Source organism: Salmo trutta, unplaced genomic scaffold, assembly GCF_901001165.1.
Source record: "Salmo trutta unplaced genomic scaffold, fSalTru1.1, whole genome shotgun sequence".
In the NCBI taxonomy this organism is placed as follows: Eukaryota; Metazoa; Chordata; class Actinopteri; order Salmoniformes; family Salmonidae; genus Salmo; species Salmo trutta.
The window spans coordinates 253869-277335 of NW_021822554.1; the positions used below are offsets into that span (position 1 = coordinate 253869).

The window sequence follows — 23467 nt, forward strand, 5'->3', positions numbered from 1 at the left end:
TGTCAATGAAGTTCAAAGTCAAAAGTGTACAGTCCACTTGTCCATTCTGAATAAGCATACAGCTCCATTCAATTTAAAAATACAACATGACACTTTTCTGAGTATGACATCATAGTAGCTTTTTTAGTAATTACATAATGACAATTATATTATGACTTAAATAAATGACAGGATATTGTTAGTTTCGACCTTTAAACTAGTCTTTCCATCTAAAATATACACAACATGACTATATAGTGACAGGATAGTGTTAGTTTTGATCTTCAAACTAGTCTTTCTATAGAAAATATACACAAGCAACATGAATATATAACCACAGGATAGTTTGGACAACTAGTCTTTCCATACTGTGTTACACACACACAACCACCCAACCTCACCAACCAACCCCACCTGCAAAGCTATTACATAGATTGTTATTGGACTGAAACATACATTTTATTTTTACAACACATAGGTACAATACTGTCTACCAACAGTCTACTGGCTTGGGAACTAAACTTAATCTAGATATTCCCTGATAGAATAAAAAAAACTTCATGCAGAACTAACCCAACAGTCTTTGAAGAACACAATTATCTAGACATTGTCTAATAGCCTACTGTTTAATACACCGATTCAGATCTTATTTCATTAAATCAAAAAAATAGTCCGAATTCATTAGGCTATGTCAAGTACACGATAATTTATCAAGTAACTTCAAATACATTCAAGTGGTCTTCGTCAGCTTGGTAACAGTGGCACCTTGTGGAACAGGGTGGTACTGAGAAACAGTTGAAGTCCGTCCCAAATGGCACCCTATTCCCCTACGGGCCCTGGTCAAAAGTAGTGCACTATATAGGGTATAAGGTGCCATTTGGGTCAGAACCTAAGAATAAAGTCAGACTTCAAACCCTTACAGAAGTGTCACCTCACCTGGGATAGGATAAAGTAATCCTTCTAACCCCCCCAAAAAAAATATATATAGATGTACTATTGTAAAGTGGTTGTTCCACTGGATATCATAAGATGAATGCACCAATTTGTAAGTCGCTCTGGATAAGAGCGTCTGCTAAATGACGTAAATGTAAATGTAGGGATAATACAAGACCAAGAAACTGAGTGAGAACCTGGAATGTAGTTACAAGGTTGACAACTGTTGTCATTAGATAACATTTAAATATAATTAGTTTATTATAATTATAGAATTAAATTCAAACCAGTTCTAATTCTGTGTGTGTTTTATGTTGATCGTCCTGTTTGATTGACAGCTGTGGGCGTTGACTATTCCAGAAGGCACATCTCGCTGGTCTCCAGTCAGGACTGAGCTGTCAGCAACATCAGGCTCATACTCTGTGCACCTGGGGAGGAAAAAGAATAACAGTATTTAGTGAAAATCCATGTATCCTTCCTAGCAACTAATCCAATGTGTAATGCAACATGCAAGCAACTACTAGCTATCTGGGGCCAATGTGTTCTGTCCATAGAATTAGAATAAATTGAGCAGACACACAGTAGCTCTGAAAATAATGTCCTTTTCTTGTGTGAAAGAGTCGGAATGTACGGAATTCTGAAGGGGCACAGAATTCTAATGCCATGATCAAACATTCAAATGGAATGTTGCTTAGAATGGGAACGTCTGTTGTCCTAGTTCTAGTTCTATGCTACTGTCATTCTATTTACCTTCTGTACTATTACATCACTGAGCAGGACCTCTTTACTGGCCTGGCAGTCTCTCCTGTTGGCAGAGTAAAGGTGGGACAGAAACGGGACAGAGTTTAGGGAGAATCTACTATATGTTGGCCACAGTAGGTATTGTATTATATGTGGTATTGGTCGGGGTCCTACATTTGTTTCTTATCCTAATTAATAATATTATAAAAATGAAACATGTCCCTGTTGTTTGTGACCAAAGGGCCCTTTACTCAAAGAAAACAAGCAATATATTTATCTAAATTGTCTGCCTTTTCCTAACTCTAAATGTATGTAAAAACAACAAAAAAGAACTACACTAAAAATCCCACATAAGAAATAAACAGTGTAGAGATCTGACTTACCTTCCACCTTGGCTTCCTCCACTGCGGTCACCTCCACAGGCCAATCGGTGGCACGCTCCTCCGCGGTCACCTCCACTGCCTCACCAACTGACTCCACACCAGCAGGGGGAGCCTCTAATTCCACCACAGATGCAGCCTCTACAACCTCCACAGGGGTGACTGCCACAGCAGTCTCAACTGGGGGAGCCTCAGAAGCTGGGGCTTCACATTGGTGGCATGAAGTGAAGAGGGGCTCCTTGACTTCCTCAGCCGGGGCTGCCTCTGCCTCCACTGCCACAACATCTAGGGCTGAGGCTGCTGCCAGCATTGCCGCCTCCACGACGAGCGCCTCATCCTCAGACACTTGGGCTGTCTCCACAGCCTCCTTTGCCGCTGCCGGTTCCTCCGCTGCCGGTTCCTCCGCTGCTGGGGCTTCCTCCACTGGGGCTTCCTCCACTGGGGCTTCCTCCACTACTACTGCTACCTCTTCGGCTGCAGGTACCTCTGCCTCAACTGGCGCTGCCTCTTCGACCTGGGGCGCCTCTTCTGGGAAAATCCCCTACTGCTGGTGCTTCTACTATTGGTCCCTCCTTGGCAGAAGCCTCAGGTACTTCCACAGCGGCAGAAGCCTCAGGTACTTCCACAGCGGCAGAAGCCTCAGGTACTTCCACAGCGGCAGAAGCCTCAGGTACTTCCACAGCGGCAGAAGCCTCAGGTACTTCCACAGCGGCAGAAGCCTCAGGAACTTCCACAGAGGCAGAAGCCTCAGGTACTTCCACAGCGGCAGAAGCCTCAGGTACTTCCACAGCGGCAGAAGCCTCAGGTACTTCCACAGCGGCAGAAGCCTCAGGTACTTCCACAGCGGCAGAAGCCTCAGGTACTTCCACAGCGGCAGAAGCCTCAGGTACTTCCACAGCGGCAGAAAGCCTCAGGTACTTCCACAGCGGCAGAAGCCTCAGGTACTTCCACAGCGGCAGAAGCCTCAGGTACTTCCACAGCGGCAGAAGCCACAGGTACTTCCACAGCGGCAGAAGCCTCAGGTACTTCCACAGCGGCAGAAGACTCAGGTACTTCCACAGCGGCAGGGAGCTCTGGGGCCTCTAGGGGAAGTGCAGCCGTCTCCTCCTCTGCAACAGCAGCTGGAGCCTCCTCTACGGCGACCGGAACTACTTCCTCTGGCTCAGGGGTTGCCTCAGCAACCACTTCCTCTGTGACATCAGGGGCAGCAACAACAGCCTCCTCTTCTGGTTCTTCAGTTTCCACGACAGCTGCTTCTGCAGCTAATGCTTCTACTTCCAATTCCTCCTCCACAGATACTACTTCCTGCTCTACCTTAGCTTTAGGAACCTCCAGTGATTCTAGAATGTCCTCGGCGGGAGCGAGCAAGGATTCTTCAGTCCGGTCTTCTTGGTGTTGGACGGCGGGCATGAGCCTCCTCTCGGCTACCGAGGCAGCAGCGATCTCAGAGCTGGCCAGGAGCTTCATGGAGGCAGACGTGATGTCAGACACAGCATCTAAAAAGAGAAGCAACAGTCATGTTAGTCTTGCAAGAAAAACAAAAAGGATGCCTGTATATTGCAGAAACACTTTGGTGAGCTTTTCAGAAAAGTATTTACAAAAATATTGTATTTTCAAAGGATGGAGCAGATCAGCAGATATCATACTAAATCAGTCATAACCTACATAGAGTAGCCATGTTAGATGTGGGTGATAGTGTTATTGTTACAACAGATACCATACTAAATCAGTCATAACCTACATAGAGTAGCCATGTTAGATGTGGGTGATAGTGTTATTGTTACAACAGATACCATACTAAATCAGTCATAACCTACATAGAGTAGCCATGTTAGATGTGGGTGATAGTGTTATTGTTACAACAGATACCATACTAAATCAGTCATAACCTACAGAGTAACCATGTTAGATGTGGGTTATAGTGTTATTGTTACAACAGATACCATACTAAATCAGTCATAACCTACACAGAGTAGCCATGTTAGATGTGGGTGAGTGTTATTGTTACAACAGATACCATACTAAATCAGTCATAACCTACATACAGTAACCATGTTAGATGTGGGTGAGTGTTATTACAACAGATACCATACTAAATCAGTCATAACCTACATACAGTAACCATGTTAGATGTGGGTGATAGTATGGTATCTGTTGTAACAATAACACTAAATCAGTCATAACCTACATAGAGTAACCATGTTAGATGTGGGTGAGTTATTGTATTACAGCAATCTTGTATTTTCTTCCACAGAGAATCACATATTGGCAGGTTATCAACTCTATGGACATCAACTAATCTAAACTTGAGTTTCTTTATGTAAGGAAAAAGGTATTGTACTGTAATGGTATCTATGTAGGCCTGTACCACGGTCTTACCAACAGCCTACATACTGATAGGATCATTTAATTACAGATATCAAATCATGTGTGAAGTAATAACATTCAATCTTTATAAAAGTAATTAAAACATTGTTTACCGTCTACTGTACTTACCTTCCATTCACCTCAGGGCTCAGGATGACATACCTTGACATCATTCTGCCATGGGTGGGGGCACGTGACCATCTGGGGGGGGTCTAACACATGGGACTAGTCCAGCAGCCATGTCATGCCCCTTGTCTGTGTAGTGTGGATAAAAACCTGGAGGTTTGTTGATAAAGACCCTACTACAGGCTGGCATGTTATGACTGATAAACACTCCACTTCAGGAGTAGCAAACCGTGTACGGATCCATTTAGTTCTCTGAACTGTTCCTTCAATCCAGTTCCTGGTCGTGTTTGGATGTGCACAGGGCCCAAGGCCATTGGACAGTGTTGATCAACTGCTGGCAGTCTGACTGCCTGGTATTTGTGCACTACTTTAACCAGTCGACAAATTCAACTAGAAAACAATTCATGCCAAGTACCATTATACTAAACGCATCATAAAGACAAAGCATAAAAAAGGTGAATGTTATTTAATAACTAATCATGGTTTAGTGTTTTTACATTTGCTTTGATGTTGTAAAAGCCGTAGAGCCAGACCTGTCAAACCAATCTGCTGCTGTGTCTTCAGACCAGTTTGTACCAGTTCTGGGTTGGAAGCCTGACAGGCACAGAGACTATTCTGAAATCTGGTACAAGATGTCTATGCTGAACTAAAAGATCACACACAGCTACAGAAAACCCTTCAATACACATGGGAGCATGAACATGGCATTGAGGCACCTGATATAGATGATCATAAAAATAATATCCAACTGCTACCAAAACTCATGACTAAACTAAAAGCAATGTACGGTCATGGGTATGTCTAGACTAGAGGAGTTCTGGATGGGTGGGTGTGGGAACTATAGGTTCTACATAACTGGTAAATATTTAACAAAACCTGCCTTTCCATAATGTGTAGGTTAGGCTTAGATATTGATTTAACAAAAAAAATCCTGGAAAACGTATCATTTGTTCTGTTCAGGAAGTCTGACCTAAAATGCAAATGTGTTGTAAAAAAAAAAGCTGTAAAATCTGAAATGGTCATTTCTATTTGGATTAAAAACGTTAGACAAACGCAGCAGTAGTGTTTATTACACACGTGAGGGTAATACAATAGAAGAAATGGACCACAGAAGTAACTGACAACATCTTTATTGAAGGACTTCAGCTTCCTGATTTCCTTCTTCACTGATACTTTAGAAAACATTTCCTTAAAAGTTGTCAACAATGGCGCATTATTAGTTGGCCCATGGCGACCATCTCCAGACAGTACATTTCCAATGTCGATGGATTGGAGATCAATAGAACAGTAGTGTTGAAGTGAGATTGTTGGGTTATTATAAAATGTTCCCTTAATGTTTACCTTTCACAGTTAGGAAATAAAAAGACAGACTTGTAACAGCATCGGCGCAAGCAAATAAACAAAACGGCTTGGACTTTTTGAAGTTCTATTGAGAGATGGTGAATGATTGGTTGGCTGAAGGAAAAAAAAAAAAAAAACACTTAGTGTGACAGTATTAGCAGTAGAATGCATGTCTGCATCACAAATGGCACCCTATTCCCTATAAAGCGCACTAGTTTTAAACAGGGCCAATAGGCCACACCATAGGGCTCTGGTGAAACGTAAGCGCACTATAGAGCCCAGCGTCGTCCGGGTTAGGGGAGGGTTTGGCCAGGGTAGGCCGTCATTGTAAATAAGAATATGTTCTTAACTGACTTTCCTAGTTAAATAAAGGTTACATACAGGGAATCATTTGGGATGCAGCCTGGGGGCATCGTCCAGGACAGCTTCATTACATCATGTAAGTCTTGGCTGGTTTGTGTGTCAGTCACCGTGGTTACAAGGCAGACTTGAGTGTTGGTTGATTAACTAGTAGTGGACTCGTCTAGATAAAACGGTCCACTAGGTGCTCCACTAGGAGGTAAGGCAGGTAAAGGACAAATTCACTACCACAGTTTGTTAAGTGAGGTTTGAAGTTGAAGGTAGAGGCTCAGGTTCTGTAAACAGGTATTTAAAAAAGGTGCATTTTAGTTGAAGTCACTTCCCACCAAGCACTTATCCAAGACCCGCTTTTAATTAAACAATTCCTAGGGCTGCAACAGGCCGCGCCCCTCTTTCCACTGTTATGGTTCCAGGAACTGACAGGGCCACAAATTCTTTGTATAAACACTTGTTTAAAATACATGCTGCTTATCGTGGTTTCAAATGATGAACAGATACACATCTCCAGGATGAACCAATAATTGAAAAGATTAGAAATGGCTTTAAAATGTTTTTATAAAAGTGTACCAGAGTTAAGGGGGGGGCAAACAAACTACTCATCTCCTACAGCATTGCGGTCTGTATCATCCAATCACAGAGCAGAATACAAGTCATGTGGTTTGTTAGCGAACACATGATGGTACGCGATAGCTGTAGTATCTTCCAATCACAGAGCAGATCCAAGTCACATCATCTGTTCGGTGCCACATCATGTGGCGCTAACAGATCACGTGAATTCTATCTCCTCTGTGATTGGACGATACAGACCGCGAGGCGCCATGGTTAGTGTAGGCTTTGGTGCTCTTTGAAACAAACAGAGCACAAACGAGATTTCTCAGAGCTTTAAACATTCATAACCGATGGACACTACATCAACTTAAGAAATTGTTTCGCAATCTCGGTTGAAAATAGAACGTCTACGTTGCACAGTAATATTGATAATATTTGATACCACTACGGGTTTTGAGGGTTGAGAATCCACTTCTGGAACCACTGGTTGCAGCCCTATGTTCTCAGCATTGGGGGCAAGGGGGAACTGATGCCTTATCTGTGCTTGGTGGGGGCAGACTTCACCCTGGCACAGTGTCTAGGATGTGATGAGAAGGATAAGACAGAGATGATGTCATAAAGAGATCAGTGAGGACACAGAGAACCAACTGATCCAATTGTTCCCCAAAGTTCCAATCACTGGGAGTTCCATTTGGGCACTGGAACACTGAGCTTTATGACATCACCGACTAATCCTTCTAGAGCTTATCCTAGGGAGAGGTGTGAGCAGCACTTAGAGGAGAGAGAGCAGGAAGGAGGAAGAAGATAACAGGTTTTTGGTCACATTTCACAATAAGATGCAGTTCAAAAAGCAATTCAAATGCTTCTCTGACTGGTATATTTATTATTTGCATAATAACCATTTAACCTGCTTGAAGTGCTTATCGTCTCGAGGTTCATAACACTACCTTACTTTAATCTGAATTTGGAGCACCTTCAACGCATCGTCAAAATGGGAGTGCAAACTTGATTTAAAGCCAAGATAAGACTGACATTATCTAGAAATCCTAAATCCATCTTGAATCTTTACATTAGAATTGTCCAAAAATGGCACCCTATTCCCTATATAGTGATAATGTACTACTGTTGACCAGAGCCTATAGGCCCTACATAGGGAATAGGGTGCCATTTCAAAGGCACATAGGTTTGGGGGTCAGGACAACATGTACCATCATGAATCCAATATCTCCCTTTACATCCCCTTTAACACCTAGGAACTCCTCAGAAAAACAGAGCCAGGAGTTATCCCCAACAACCATGATCCGACCAGAAAAAAAACTCCTGTCCCCAGTGATAAATACGACCATATTGCTTGACAAATAGACCGGTATTAATAAAAACCTGAAACAGCTCTGTATTTAGCTCTGGTTATAGCTCTGCTGTAAAGGAGTCAGAATGAGAAGAGACAGCTGTCCCCGTCACCATGACATCATACCTAACTAAAGTGTTCTTTAACAGAACATAGTCCACCTCCTGCTTCTTATTGTAACATGTGCTAGTAGATAGGGGGCTGTGATCCAAAAAGGCACCCTACTCCATACGTAGGGTGCTACTTTAGACCAGGAAAAGTAGTACACTACACAGGGAATAGGGTGTAGATGGGGCCTGTGGGGGGGTTCAGGTTTAGGGTTGGGAGGGGGGGTAGTAGTAAGAGGGACACACCACAGCTAAACCCACCCCTCTAGGTTGACCTTTCACCTCTGACCCCTTATGCTGCCACCTCGGCGGCAGGAGCAGCTTCTGCCTCAGGGGCGGTGGGAGCAGTCTCAGCCACTACTTCGGCCACAACTTCCTCACCGGCGGCCTCCACGGCAATGACCTCCTCCACGGCAACGACCTCCTCCACGGCAACGACCTCCTCCACGGCAACGACCTCCTCCACGGCAACGACCTCCTCCACGGCGTCAGGAGCCGCCTCTGCGACAGCCTCCGGGGCAGCTTCTTCCGTAACCACGGCGACTTCCACAGCGGGCACCTCAACTGCGACAACCTCTGGTTCCACAGCAACCTCTGCAACCGCCTCTACGACAGCAACGGATTCGGCTGCGACCTCTGCCACGACTTCCTCTGCTGCTGCAGGCGCCTCCTCGATGGCGGCTGTCTCAGCGACCACCTCGGCTTCTACTGGTGCCGGTTCTTCTGGGGATTCTACTTCCTCTGCTGCTGGTGCTGCTTCTGGAAGGAGATGGAGAGAGAGAGAGAGAAGTGGAATAGAGAGAAAGGTAGGGAGGGATGAGAACGTGTCCTCCTTATAGGGTCTTGTCCAATTCCAACATCAATCCCCTAAAGACAGATTCTAAATTGTACCATGCGGTCTGGTCCTGGGTCTAACATATCCTGATCAGAAAGAAAAGGATAGGTGGATCCAATATGGAGAGAAATACTAAGTTAAGTTTAAACTGCTTTCAGTTTTAGTCCTCTGCTAAGCAGTGTTAACTACCTTTTAATGTGTGACGCTGTTGGACTTTTGAACCCTCTGGGTGTACTCAGGCTTTTCTGAAATTAGCTAGCATCAGTTAGCTTCACATTCCAGCTCAGGCTTTTTCCATGTTACTTAGGTAGATATTGATTGTGCACCCGTCACTTCCTCGAGCCTGCTCAAGCCAGGCTTGTAACTACATAGCTAGTCGAACACCGAACTCGTCATTAACAAATCTAAAACATCAATCCATGCGCCAGAGTGCCACATTTTCATTCTTGACTAAATCAAATTGAAACAAAAAATAGTCACCCTGCAATTTCAGCAGACGATGGTGTGGAATGGACTATTAGAAGTACAGTCTGTCACACATTGTTTCTTCTGTGTTATTAGTCCTTTCCCACCCAGTCCCATGATAAAATCATTGTATTAGGAAAGTTGTACCACATGTGAAGTTTCAAATGCATCCAGTCACTAAATGTTTTTTTGTCATATGTATTTGATTACAATTTTTAACACAAGAACAGTTGATTAATAAAATGTTGAGTCAGTCGTCTTCCTCAAATATGGAGAATAAAGAGATGATCCACTCAGAGGGAGGAAGTCTAATTGGAACGGTCCTCAACTCAGGGCTTTAACACTTCATTCAGGATCAGTATAGTTCGCCTGCCTGGTGCAAGTTACTTCTAAAGGATTCATTGGCATAGAAATGTAGCTGGTTAAAAAGGTGAGCCACAGTCATGTCTGAGTTGAACTCAGAGTTGACCAAAGACAACTCACACCACATTCGTCGTTTAGGGCTCCGACCAGGTTGGTGACACCTGCTCAGCTGTAAAGGACCCCTGTGGCTTTGAAAAACCGTCAAATCCCTATTCCTTGATTACGCTCCCTCAAAGGTCATTGGAGGTCAGAGGGGCAGGACATCGGATCCTTTCCTCCAATGTGCTTTGAGAGAGCGGCGAGGAATAGTGGAATCTAGGATGGGATTTGACAGCTTGTTAATGGCACAGAGGTGAGCTGCAGCTCATTAGGGGTCAACTTAAGGACCGGCAGAGAGTCACTCCTGCCAAAATCTTTCCAAAATAAGCCCAATGAGTTTCTATGGCTTGTTTTGGACCTAAGCTTGTCGCCTGCCTGCCTTCCCGCCATTGGGACAACAACTCCCATCGTTCAGGTGGAGACATGATATACAGATCTCTGGTCAAAGGGCGTTAATGATTAACAGGGGGAGGCAGGAAATGGAGTGAACAAGGAAAGAGCGAGGAAGCCAGGATTTGTTTGACGGCTAGTAACCTTACCGGACACAGCGGATGCATCCCAAGATGCACCCCATTTCCCTACATAGGGCTCTGGTCAAAAGTAGTGCACTATGGGCCCTGGTCAAACATGGTGCACTAAATAGGGAATAGGGTGCCTCTTGGGACACACTCCCAGCCAGAGGGATCAGCTGGAGCAGGGTTAAGGTCAAGGTTAACTAGGCTTAACTGAAATCAGCTGGTTTTATTAACAAACTATTATAATAGGTAACAAGGATAATCAACTGATTAGCCAGTGGTCTGTATTGGTATTTAAACTGGCCCCTGACTAGTTAAAGGTCCAGACACATTCTGTTGTAGAAGTAGACCCAAGTACACGAACAAGGATAAGATCTCAACTAATTAGCCAGGAATGACAGCAGTCGCCTCAACTTGTTTTAAACTGTATAACTAAGAAGACGAGGAACTTGGGGTCGGGTACTTTGGGCGATATCGCTGTGACAGACTAAGCAACGAGCAAACATAACATGCAGTCAGGACAGAAAAAAAAGAACAAGCCTTCTGGAATACACCAAAAGATATGCAAATGTGGAAAAGGAAAAGACCAACAGGTAGATATGAAGGGAATGAATGAGTTCCCATTAGTCTGAAATGTGTGGAGAGTAAACAATACTACTGAGTAAAAAGGGCAATAATAAGCAAGAAAATCTCCTAGATGGACACCGGTAAGAACATCTTTGATCAAAGCTCAACATTACCCTTTCCTTTTAACGTGTGCCCAGCTTATGTAGCTATTTTAGAAACAGGTAAAGGAGAGTTCAGAATGCTTAAAGGGGTAGAGTTTGTTGAATACGTGTAGGCCAGGTGTAGAAATCCAAGTTAGTTATTGAAAGTTTGTTGGCTAGCAATGTCAAAATGGCTACCAGTGCCAGGTGTGTCGGGGGAGGTGTAGAATTTAATTTAAAGTTAATGTGATCGAATAGCGAAGCCTACAAAATGGCGGCTCCCACCACCACAAAGGTATGAAATGGCAGTTTGTTACGCTTTGTTCTGACAGGCAGTTATAAGATGTTTCATGCCAGGTATGACTAGAGCAGTGTCTCAAATGGCACTCTATTCCCCATCACCACAGCGCCGGACAGACAGAATCTGCTAAAGCATTCAAGCTACATTTTTCACAGGCACGCTAAAAGACTTCCAAAAAGAACTCCCCCTCTGCCTCGCCTGTAACACAAAAGAAAAAAAATGACATCCGTTGTCTATATATAGGTTTAGGGTTTGTCTATACACTGTATGGCCACTAGTGTACTAAGGATGGGTGAATGTAGGTAGGAACAGAAAACTAGACTCTACATGAACCAATCAGAGCTCCCAGCGACACTATGTGAACCAAGGAGCTTAGCCCAACAACAGACCAATCAGGCGATCTGGGCACAGGGCCCGGGAACCCCAACAGGTCAATGAATCACTGACAGAAATCAGCCCTGACAGTCTAGATTAATCACATTCAGAGTGATCATTCCACCATGCTGGCATGTCGGTGGCAGCGCCAAAACAGGGTCCATGCCAAATGAAAACATTTGGCTAGGCTTAGTGTGGACAAAAACATTATTGTCATGGTTTCAACGTTCTGATGAGACATTCCTTCTCCAACTGACACTACAACTCTGGCCATTCTTGTCCATTATGATGAGGAATTCTGGAATACTGAGAGTATAAATTCTACAACTCCCCTAGGATTCTACATTCTATGGTTCTAAATTCTATGGTTCATGTCTATTGGTAGAATGTCAAGAGTGTGGATCAATGGAGTGTGTGGCAGTGCAGACAGTAGGCTACTTAGTACTCACCCTTGGGCCTCGAGTTCATCTCTGCGAGTCTGTCATTGTACCGCTCACTGTCACCATTCACCGTCTTGTAAGCCTGAATGGAACAGACAGAGGTTGGAGGGACACGCCAAACTAAAAGAACACAGAAAGGGAATCTAACTGCATTTCAAAATGGCTGCCTTGAACTGTAAGTTGAGAACCTGAATCCTCTTCCCTCAGCTCTAGTAAGTAACAGTGTAGTGTTAAATAAAGGAGTGGACTAAGCGAACGTCCTTGCCAACAGTTGTCTGTAGAACTGGTATAACGGTCTTTAAAAAGCACCACTGCTGCGGTAAGGGTTCTCCATGACAACAGTTACCACAAGGCTATAAAGTGAGCTCCAAAAGTATTGGGACAGTGACACATGTTGTTGTTGTTTTGGCTCTGTACTCCTGCACTTTAATGCAAATGACTAGAGGTTAAAATGCAGACTGTCAGCTGTCAATTGGAGGGTATTTTCATCCATACCTGGTGAACTGTTTAGAAATGAACACTTTTTGTACATAGTCCCCCCCCCCCCCCATTTTAGGGGACCAAAAGTTTTGGGAGAATTTCACTTGTATGAGTGTTAAAAGTAGTCAAAAGTGTAGTATTTGGTCCCATTTTCAGAGCACCAAATGACTACTTTGTTTTGGTTGTGTTCCAGATTATTTTGTGCCCAATATAAATAAAATGGTAAATAATGTGTCATTTTTGAGTCACTTATAAATAAGAATAAAATATTATATAGTAACGTGGATGCTACCATGATTACGGACAATCCTGAATGAAACGTGAATAATGATGAGTGAGAAAGTAACAACAATATCATACCCCCATGACATGCTAACCTCTCATTACAATTACAGGGGGAGGTTAGCATTTTATATCATACCCCCAAGACATGCTAACCTCTCATTACAATTACAGGGGGAGGTTAGCATTTTATATCATACCCCCAAGACATGCTAACCTCTCATTACAATTACAGGGGGAGGTTAGCATTTTATATCATACCCCCAAGACATGCTAACCTCTCATTACAATTACAGGGGGAGGTTAGCATTTTATATCATACCCCCAAGACATGCTAACCTCTCATTACAATTACAGGGGGAGGTTAGCATTTTATATCATACCCCCAAGACATGCTAACCTCTCATTACAATTACAGGGGGAGGTTAGCATTTTATATCATACCCCCAAGACATGCTAACCTCTCATTACAATTACAGGGGGAGGTTAGCATTTTATATCATACCCCCAAGACATGCTAACCTCTCATTACAATTACAGGGGGAGGTTAGCATTTTATATCATACCCCCAAGACATGCTAACCTCTCATTACAATTACAGGGGGAGGTTAGCATTTTATATCATACCCCCAAGACATGCTAACCTCTCATTACAATTACAGGGGGAGGTTAGCATTTTATATCATACCCCCAAGACATGCTAACCTCTCATTACAATTACAGGGGGAGGTTAGCATTTTATATCATACCCCCAAGACATGCTAACCTCTCATTACAATTACAGGGGGAGGTTAGCATTTTATATCATACCCCCAAGACATGCTAACCTCATTACAATTACAGGGGGAGGTTAGCATTTATTTGGGAGGGTATGATATTTGTGCGTGAGAGAATTATAGAGCAGGTGTTTAACTGAAGCATAGCCTACCTGTGTATTTTTCCTAGTTGAGGCGAGTGCTGTTGAATTTCAGCCACATAAGAGATAAAATGTTGTGGGGTTTTCATCCTACAGTAACGTAATACTATGCTATTATATTGGGTCCTGTAGAATACTGTCATTATGTGATCTGGCAGACATTCAGTTTTGATCAAACTTATTAAAATGACCACCATTCACCAGAGTAGCCTGTTCTCTACAGGTAGAGCGTCAAGGACAGAATAAACACGAGCAGAACGTGAAACCATCTTTAGTCCGGAGGAAAAACGGTCAGAGAAAAGTTGGGGTCCGCAGCCACTCCTCACATTGTTCCCCGACCAAACCACTGGCCTGGGATCATGTGTCTTAATGTTTATGCATTGTTCCCCAACCAAACCACTGGCCTGGGATCATGTGTCTTAATGTTTATGCATTGTTCCCCAACCAAACCACTGGCCTGGGGTCATGTGTCTTAATGTTTATGCATTGTTCCCCAACCAAACCACTGGCCTGGGGTCATGTGTCTTAATGTTTATGCATTGTTCCCTAACCAAACCACTGGCCTGGGACCATGTGTCCTAATGTTTATGCATTGTTCCCCAACCAAACCACTGGCCTGGGGTCATTGTTCCCTAACCAAACCACTGGCCTGGGACCATGTGTCTTAATGTTTATGCATTGTTCCCTAACCAAACCACTGGCCTGGGACCATGTGTCTTAATGTTTATGCATTGTTCCCTAACCAAACCACTGGCCTGGGATCATGTGTCTTAATGTTTATGCATTGTTCCCTAACCAAACCACTGGCCTGGGACCATGTGTCTTAATGTTTATGCATTGTTCCCCAACCAAACCACTGGCCTGGGATCATGTGTCTTAATGTTTATGCATTGTTCCCTAACCAAACCACTGGCCTGGGATCATGTGTCTTAATGTTTATGCATTGTTCCCCAACCAAACCACTGGCCTGGGACCATGTGTCTTAATGTTTATGCATTGGATTAAAGTGTGGAAACTGATCTGGGAAGAGTCAGGAAAAATCAATACGCTTGAAATTAAAGTAAACTATATAGCATGCTTAGTTCATGTTAACCTTCAGGAACAGACTTCAGATCAGTGTTTCCTCTCCAGATCACCTTAACCATTATGGGAGGAAACAAACTGACCTAAGATCAGTGTCTAGGGTGATACTCAAATAGTAGAATACGGTTCTGAGTAAGTGGTGTCCTTCAGGCACAAATCTGATCTAGGATCAGCATATACTGCCCAGACCTTATCCTTTAACATTAGGTACACACACAACCGATCTTGAATCAGTACTTACGTAGACGACAGCGGCAGTGAGGCCTCCTCCACACAGAAGGGCGTACGCCACGTTGGTGGCAGAGCCACCGGGGATCCCGACGGACATCTGCCGCACTGGAACCACTGGAAGGAGACACAGTGGAGAGGGGGACATGGTTAGGGGACGGACCAGAAGAGAGAGCTACCAAAGACTGTGGATAATTAAGATCTCATGAAGGCGGTTTACCAGTTTACCAAAAATGGTCAAGGTTCCTGTCTGTGAAAGATTCTTCAAAGTAGCAGCCACCACCGTAAAGCATGGAGGTGGTGTGATGGTGATTTGCTGGTGACACCAATTTATTTAGATTTCAAGGCACACTTAACCAGCGATACGCCATCCCTTCTGGTTGGCGCTTAATGGGACCATCATTCGTTTTTCAACAGGACAATGACCCAACACACCTCCAGGCTGCATAAGGGCTGTTTGACCAAGAAGGAGAGTAATGGAATGCTGCATCAGATGACCTGGCCTCCACAATCACCCGACCAACCCAATTGAGATGGTTTGGGATGAGTTGGACCATAGAGTGAAGGAAAAGCAGCCAACAAGTGCTCAGTGTGAGAACTCCTCCAAGACTGTTGGAAAACATTCCTCATAAAGCTGGTTGAGAGAAAGCCAAGAGTGTGCAACGCTATGATCAAGGCAAAGGGTGGCTACTTTGAGGAATCTAAAATATATATTCAGATTTGTTTAACACTTTTTTGGTTACTACATGATTCCATGTGTGTTATTCTATAGTTTTGATGTCTTCACTATTATACAATGTAGAAAATAATAGAAATAAAGAAAAACCCTTGAATGAGTCAGTGTCCAAACCTATGACTGGTACTGTAGATAGAGGGAGATATACATATATACAAACTATAAAACATGTAAATATATGAATAGAAAGCAAGTTGTAGACTTTTTGTTCATCTACCCAGACAGTAAGGAAGGTGCTAGTTTTGCATTGGACAGATGACCATACCATGGCAATGGACCCACTATGATTTCTGTATGGGCCCTATTGATCCGTTTCTTGCATTGTCAATCTATGCATATCTAATGTTATCCTCCATCATGGTCAACATTGTCCTACTACAGGACCTGGGTTCATCCGGTCCTGTCCAGCCATCTTCTTTCCACTCAGGGCATCAGTGGTGTTCTGGTACCATGGCAACAAGCCTCTATCCCTCTTAATCGCGTTACACAAGAGAGATACAGTAGCACCATTCATTTGACACAGCAGAGCAGAGGCAGCGGAAAGTGTTAGTATAAGCCAAGCTAAACTCGACTAGCCAACCAATCCCAGTCCATCCTACCAAGCTAAACGCGACTAGCCAACCAATCCCAATCCATCCTACCAAGCTAAACGCAACTAGCCAACCAATCCCAATCCATCCTACCAAGCTAAGCGCGACGAGCCAACCAATCCCAGTCCATCCTACCAAGCTAAACGCGACTAGCCAACCAATCCCAGTCCATCCTACCAAGCTAAACGCAACTAGCCAACCAATCCCAGTCCATCCTACCAAGCTGAACGCGACTAGCCAACCAATCCCAGTCCATCCTACCAAGCTAAACGCAACTAGCCAACCAATCCCAGTCCATCCTACCAAGCTAAACGCGACTAGCCAACCAATCCCAGCCCATCCTACCAAGCTAAACGCAACTAGCCAACCAATCCCAGTCCAACCTAGTCCAGACCTGGGTTCAAATAATATTTGAAATAATTTAAAGAAGTGTCTGTTGATTGAGCTTGCCTGGCTGAATGGACCACCAGACGGACCAAACCCCACCCATCTGGTGCTCCTAAAAGCCTAAAGCAAAAGCTCAAAAGGTATTTGAAAGATTTCAAATAGTGTTTGAACGCAGATCTATTCTAGTCCTTGTTTTATGCCTGATGCTGTGTTTGAATGGACAAAACCCCAATAAACATGTCCTGCTTTCTAAACCCCTCCCCATCTAAACACATTTCATTTGGGTTAATGACAATTGAATCTTTGCCAATAGCATAGTGCTGATGTAAAATCACTGTCAGACTGTGGGACACTGAATCATCTTCACAGAACCATTATATTAACGACACTAAAGAAAGACCCAAATGCAGCAATAGAGATAAGACCATAAATCTCCATAATGGATTGTTATTGTGTGGGTGACATGGTCCACATGGCCAGTAGGGCTGGGTGGATAGCAGGAGCCTAGTCTTCAGTAAACAGACTGCCAGGGTTGACAGGATTGGCTCTCCTCAGGCTAAATAGCCTGATCCTATCAACACTGGCAATGGTGGTGCATTTAGAACACAGACATAAATAAAACCTCGTCCTTCCTGGACCAAAGATCCTCTCCTCTGCTACACTGTCACCCAAACACTCCCTAAAAATCACACACACAACCAGTCAATCACACACACCATAGAAACGGCACAGCCACACGACATAAAACCAGTCAACTACACAGGAAAACATGGCCGTGTTCGGCTGTGTAGTTCTGCCTGTTAATCCATTAGAGACTAGTAAAGGACTGCTATAGACTACTGTCTACATTCAGCCCTGAGTAGAAAACACCAGGAATATAACTGTACCATGGTGGTGTACAGGGGACTAGGTTCAAAGTTCAACATGTGTCCCAGAATGCAAAGGTCTGGCAGAGGGCAAAACAAGAGAGACACTTTCTATAAGTGGTGCCTCTGTGGCGTGTGCTCATGAGGTGTGTGTGTTTCCGCACCTCTGTCTCTGGGTGAGTGTGTGAGCGTCATGTGTTCTATAAGAGGTGTGTGTGTTCACCTGTCTCTGGCAGAGAGAGTGTGTGTTCACCCGTCTCTGGCAGAGAGAGTGTGTGTTCACCTGTCTCTGGCAGAGAGAGAGTGTGTTCACCTGTCTCTGGCAGAGAGAGAGTGTGTGTGTGTGTGTGTGTGTGTGTGTGTGTGTGTGTGGTGTGTGTGTGTGTGTGTGTGTGTGTGTGTGTGTGTGTGTGTGTGTGTGTGTGTGTGTGTGTGTAGAGCAGCCCAGGCTGCAGTAAGGGAACAATGTACAGAAGGGAGCTCTCCACCCCTGTTCCTTCCATGTAAAGAGAATCACATTTCATCCTGCAGCTCTGCAGAGAACACATGTACCCTACCATGCTGACTCCTCATCTACCCCCTGATAGAGGTCAACAGAACCACATGTACCCTACCATGCTGACTACTCATCTACCCCCTGATAGAGGTCAACAGAACCACATGTACCCTACCATGCTGACTCCTCATCTACCCCCTGATAGAGGTCAACAGAACCACATGTACCCTACCATGCCGACTCCTCATCTACCCCCCTGATAGAGGTCAACAGAACCACATGTACCCTACCATGCTGACTCCTCATCTACCCCCCTGATAGAGGTCAACAGAACCACATGTACCCTACCATGCTGACTACTCATCTACCCCCTGATAGAGGTCAACAGAACCACATGTACCCTACCATGCTGACTACTCATCTACCCCCTGATAGAGGTCAACAGAACCACATGTACCCTACCATGCTGACTACTCATCTACCCCCTGATAGAGGTCAACAGAACCACATGTACCCTACCATGCTGACTACTCATCTACCCCCTGATAGATGTCAACAGAACCACATGTACCCTACCATGCTGACTACTCATCTACCCCCTGATAGATGTCAACAGAACCACATGTACCCTACCATGCTGACTCCTCATCTACCCCCTGATAGAGGTCAACAGAACCACATGTACCCTACCATGCTGACTCCTCATCTACCCCCTGATAGAGGTCAACAGAACCACATGTACCCTACCATGCTGACTACTCATCTACCCCCTGATAGAGGACAACAGAACCACAGTGAGCTGATCAGATACATACACACAAATCTTATCAGCTCCATAGATAACCGAAGCAACTTACATAACATCCCAGAACTCGGACCAATAGTTTTGTGCTTCACACACACACAGGGGCGGCAGGTAGCCTAGTGGTTAGAGAGGCAGGTAGCCTAATGGTAAGAGTGTTGGGCCAGTAACCGAAAGGTTGTTAGATCAAATCCCTGAGCTGACAAGGTAAAAATCTGTCCTTCTGCCCCTGAACAAGGCAGTAAACCCACTGTTCCTAGGCCGTCATTGTAAATAAGAATTTGTTCTGAACTGACTTGCCTGGTTAAACAAAGTTTCAATAAAAACACACCACCTTTTACATAGAGGCCATTTAGCAGACTGTGGTCCAGAGAGACACAGTCAATACATTCAACTAAGGTAGGACAAGACAAATCACAACAGTCATTGCCAGTAAAACGTTCCTCAGAAAACACAGCCATCAGTTGTTAGCAGACCTTGATCCTGGTTGACCCAGAGCTACTCCGCTGCTCTCTCTAATCCCATGACACAGCAAGTGGCCTCCTGTCTGTTCCTGTGTGTTCCTGTGTGTTCCTGTCTGTTCCTGTCTGTTCCTGTCTGTTCCTGTCTGTTCCTGTGAAGACCCAGTTATTTATACAGGTAGCTAGGTACTAATCAGTTAAGCTGAGCTGGAGGTCAGACGAGTCACAGACACGTGATCCCAGTTTCCTCCCTGACAGCCAGTCATGGCACAGAACCACCGATTCCTTCCAACTGAATAGAGACCATTCACACCAGTGGCACACACACACAGGACTATACATGCATGAAGAAATGCCCGCCCCCTACGTAGGCCCGAAGCCTAACCATGAGGCCCATCTGCCCTAGACATAGACCTAGTAACGACTGACTAGTGATCAATACATCATTAGTCAGCTAAATATAATCCAGAGCAGGGTGTGCAGAAATACACAGAGGATAAAGCTGTTACAATGCATGTCTATGCTTCTAGCTATAGATCAGGGGGAATATACATCTATACATCCTAGTGTCAAAACATGGAGAGGATGCAGAGGCTCTAACATTTAGAAAACAGGAAATTAAACCAGCACTGTTCAGATCTCCCTCAAGGCAAATTCCTTACGCAACAAAGCAAATAGGGATTCTAGTTCCGGAATGAAGCCAGACTAGAACGAGTCTATCGATGAAGCTCGTGCATGGGAAAGTAGCTACACTAAAAACACAACCAGAATCCATTCTTCCCCTTGCTTTCACTCAAACACACACAAAGCTATTAACCAAACAATAACATTTCTCTCTCCCTGACAAAACGCTCTGATGAGTCTGGGGAGAATGAATACAACATCACGATCCATGTGGATTATAGAGTGACGTCTCTGCAGAACTCGACAGGTCAAATTCAAGTAGGGCTGCTATAGGCTAATCCAATTATCTACACACACAACCCCTATCCTATACACGCGCTACCATCACACGTGAAGAATATCCATAGGACATCATATAGGCTACAACATCTCCACTTAGCCTTAAAAAAAACTACGATTTAGGGGATATATCTGATATTAAATACATGCACTTGATGCTTGGATGTTACATAACACCGATGATGTAGTTGTTCTGGACGGGGATGCGCTGTTTCGTAACTAAATAGTGCATAAGTGCGTGTTGTAATCTCTGTGGACATGGACACACCTCCCCAACGGAAAAGGGGTGTGTTGCCTCAGCGCTCAGCAATAATGTAAAGCTGAAATTATTACATGTAACTTTTCTTGCAATGTTTTTCAATAAACTAGTACAGAATGATGCCGTGGATCATCCTGGAATGAATAAAGTACATACATGTCGCGCAATTTGAAGGAAACTGCATTGATTGAAAAATCCTGAAATATTGTATACAATATTCACCCAATGTTGGACAAAAAATCCAAATGTAAAAGAAATGAAGCTCAACTGTTTATACAGACGGTCATTAAAACCCACTGTAACTGCATTGACCTTCCCGTTAATCCCCACATCACGCAGGCGTGACGCGTCAGCTAGGATGCAACAAACGCTTCATATAAAAATGCCACAAACAAATACAATATAGTCCATCAAATTGAACCACTTCTAATCCACTCACCATTTCTGGATAAGGGTAGGGCGACTGTCATTCGTGCCAGGAGCCCCAGTCTCTGCCAAGCCGATCTACAGAAAAACATTTCTGATCAAATCCAGGATCTAGTGTACAGTGCGTGTGGTGGTACAGGAGTCTTGCTGGATGACTGAGGAGAGACCAGCTGTGATCACGCAACTACAGACTGCGCTCGTTAGACTGGAGGCAGAGAATTCACCAAAGAGAGCAAGCCAACCCCCCGCCTCTTTATAAACGTCATCCTCGACAGGTCAAAGGTTGACTTGACATGACACGTGGTTTTTGGGGAATAAACAAAATAAACATTTTGAACATCATGTTCCAGGGGTTCTATATGGATTTCACTGAAATATTTTGGAGGGTTTGTGGTGGATTTTGTTATGCGTAAATGAGAATGGCAGACCAGATCTCGTTCAGACATAAATGTTAGCTTGTTCAACTGGTATAGTACCGTGGAGATGCCAGAAATACAGGCGGATCTTTATCAAAGTACAGTATGCATATTTAGGAATTATTTCATATAATAACTTCTGCATAAGTCTGACTACCATAATAAAACCATATTACCATAGCCCTATTCGATAACAGGCTACATCTGAAAAACATTAAGTCCAAACAAAAACAAAGTGCCCATAACCGATGCGCAGTCAAATTGCCATTGTCACTGTCAAAGTGCCTGTCGGATTCCCAGAGCATCTCATTCCCCCCAACCACTATGTATAAATGGATTAGGTAGGCCTCTCTCCTGCAGCTTGGAAGGACATGTACACTGATCAAAAATATAAACGCAGCATGTAAAGTGTTGGTCCCATGTTTCATAAACTGAAATAAAAAATCCCTGACATTTTTAGAAGTATTTCTGTCTGTAGTAAAGCCCTTTTGTGGGAAAAAAAACTCATTCTGATTGGTGCAGCCTGGGTCCCCAGAGGGTGGGCCTGGCTGCCAAGTGGGTTGGCCTATGCCCTCCAAGAACCACCCATGGCAGCGCCCCTGCCTAGTCGTGTGAAATCCATACATTAGGGCCTTATTTATTTCATTTCACTGATTTCCTTATATGTACTGTAACTCAGTAAAATCTTTGAAATTGTTCCATGTTGCGTTTATACATTTTGTTCAGTATACATCAGAGACTAGAATGTGTCCCAAATGGCAGCCTTTACCCTATTTAGTGCACTACTTTTGACCAGGGCCCATGGGGAATAGGGTGGCATTTGGTATTCCCTATAGAGTGCACTACTTTTGACCAGGACCTATAGGGAATAGGGTGCCATTTTGGGACAAAATCCAGAACAAATACCCCACCGCCATGGACAGGCAGGGCTCTACTGTGGGCCTACATCACAGGAGGTTGGTGGCACCTTAATTGGGGAGGACGAGCTCGTGGTAATGACTGGAGCGGAATCAGTGGAATGGTATCAAATACAGCAAACACATGAGCTGTGTTCAAATACCCATACTGACATACTGTATACTACATACTTAATGAGTATATACATTACATGCTATTACATACCATTAGTTCATTTTTGTATACTATAAACAAACTGTATCATTTCAGTTGAGCGTACTAACACTTCGCCTGTCTACTGGAAGTTGAAGATGTTGCTATGCAACCTCTTGCTAGCTCTACAAATTACTAGCTAGACATACCAATTCGGGTGTGTTCGTAAATGTAACTTTGGCTATCTACTCAGATTTCAGAGCGCTCTCATCTGAGTGTGCCAGAGTGCAGAATAACTGATGAATTTACGAACACTCAACACCCGTTGAATATGGCCCGTGCCAGAAAACATTGGCAAAATAGCGTAATTAAATTATTGCCAGCAGCACAGTTACAGTCACCAACACTCTGGAAAACATGAATCATTCAGTTGGACGCTCTAATTTAACATTGGCGTCCCACAAGTGTCAATATTAAGCCCTCTTCTGTTTACCATCTATATAAATGATCTCCTACCTGCTTAACCACAAGCTGACATGCAGATGTATGTGGACGATACAGTCCTGTATGTACTGTCAACAAACAGACAACATGTCGTTAACAAGTTAACTGAAGCTATGGTCCACGTCTCTAAATGGTTGGCTGATTCTTGCCTGCGTTTAAATATTCACAAGACTGTTTGGATGTACTTCTGG

At 44.0% G+C, this 23467-nt stretch overlaps 2 protein-coding genes across 4 annotated transcripts; both read right to left on the minus strand.

Moving 5' to 3' along the window:
• Nucleotides 1–2592: 2592 nt before the first annotated feature.
• Nucleotides 2593–3935, minus strand: LOC115182608 (calphotin-like). The gene is made up of 3 exons (XM_029744149.1): nucleotides 3923–3935; nucleotides 2943–3846; nucleotides 2593–2895 (listed from the first exon to the last, which is right to left on the minus strand). Exons 2-3 carry the CDS (start codon nucleotides 3498–3500, stop codon nucleotides 2593–2595), a joined length of 861 nt encoding a protein of 286 aa, XP_029600009.1. The 5' UTR covers nucleotides 3501–3846; nucleotides 3923–3935.
• A 1641-nt stretch (nucleotides 3936–5576) lies between these two features.
• On the minus strand, nucleotides 5577–21535 carry LOC115182616 (fibrous sheath CABYR-binding protein). 3 transcript variants are annotated; one of them, XM_029744169.1, is made up of 5 exons: nucleotides 21320–21532; nucleotides 15334–15437; nucleotides 12341–12413; nucleotides 8671–8990; nucleotides 5577–8634 (listed from the first exon to the last, which is right to left on the minus strand). In XM_029744169.1, the coding sequence occupies exons 1-5, from the start codon at nucleotides 21396–21398 to the stop codon at nucleotides 8524–8526; spliced, it is 687 nt and encodes a 228-aa protein (XP_029600029.1). In that variant the 5' UTR covers nucleotides 21399–21532; the 3' UTR covers nucleotides 5577–8523. The 3 variants fall into 3 exon arrangements, with proteins under 3 accessions (XP_029600029.1, XP_029600028.1, XP_029600027.1); XM_029744168.1 differs by having other exon boundaries at nucleotides 5577–8987; nucleotides 21320–21535; XM_029744167.1 differs by having other exon boundaries at nucleotides 5577–8990; nucleotides 21320–21531.
• Between the last annotated feature and the right edge of the window lie 1932 nt (nucleotides 21536–23467).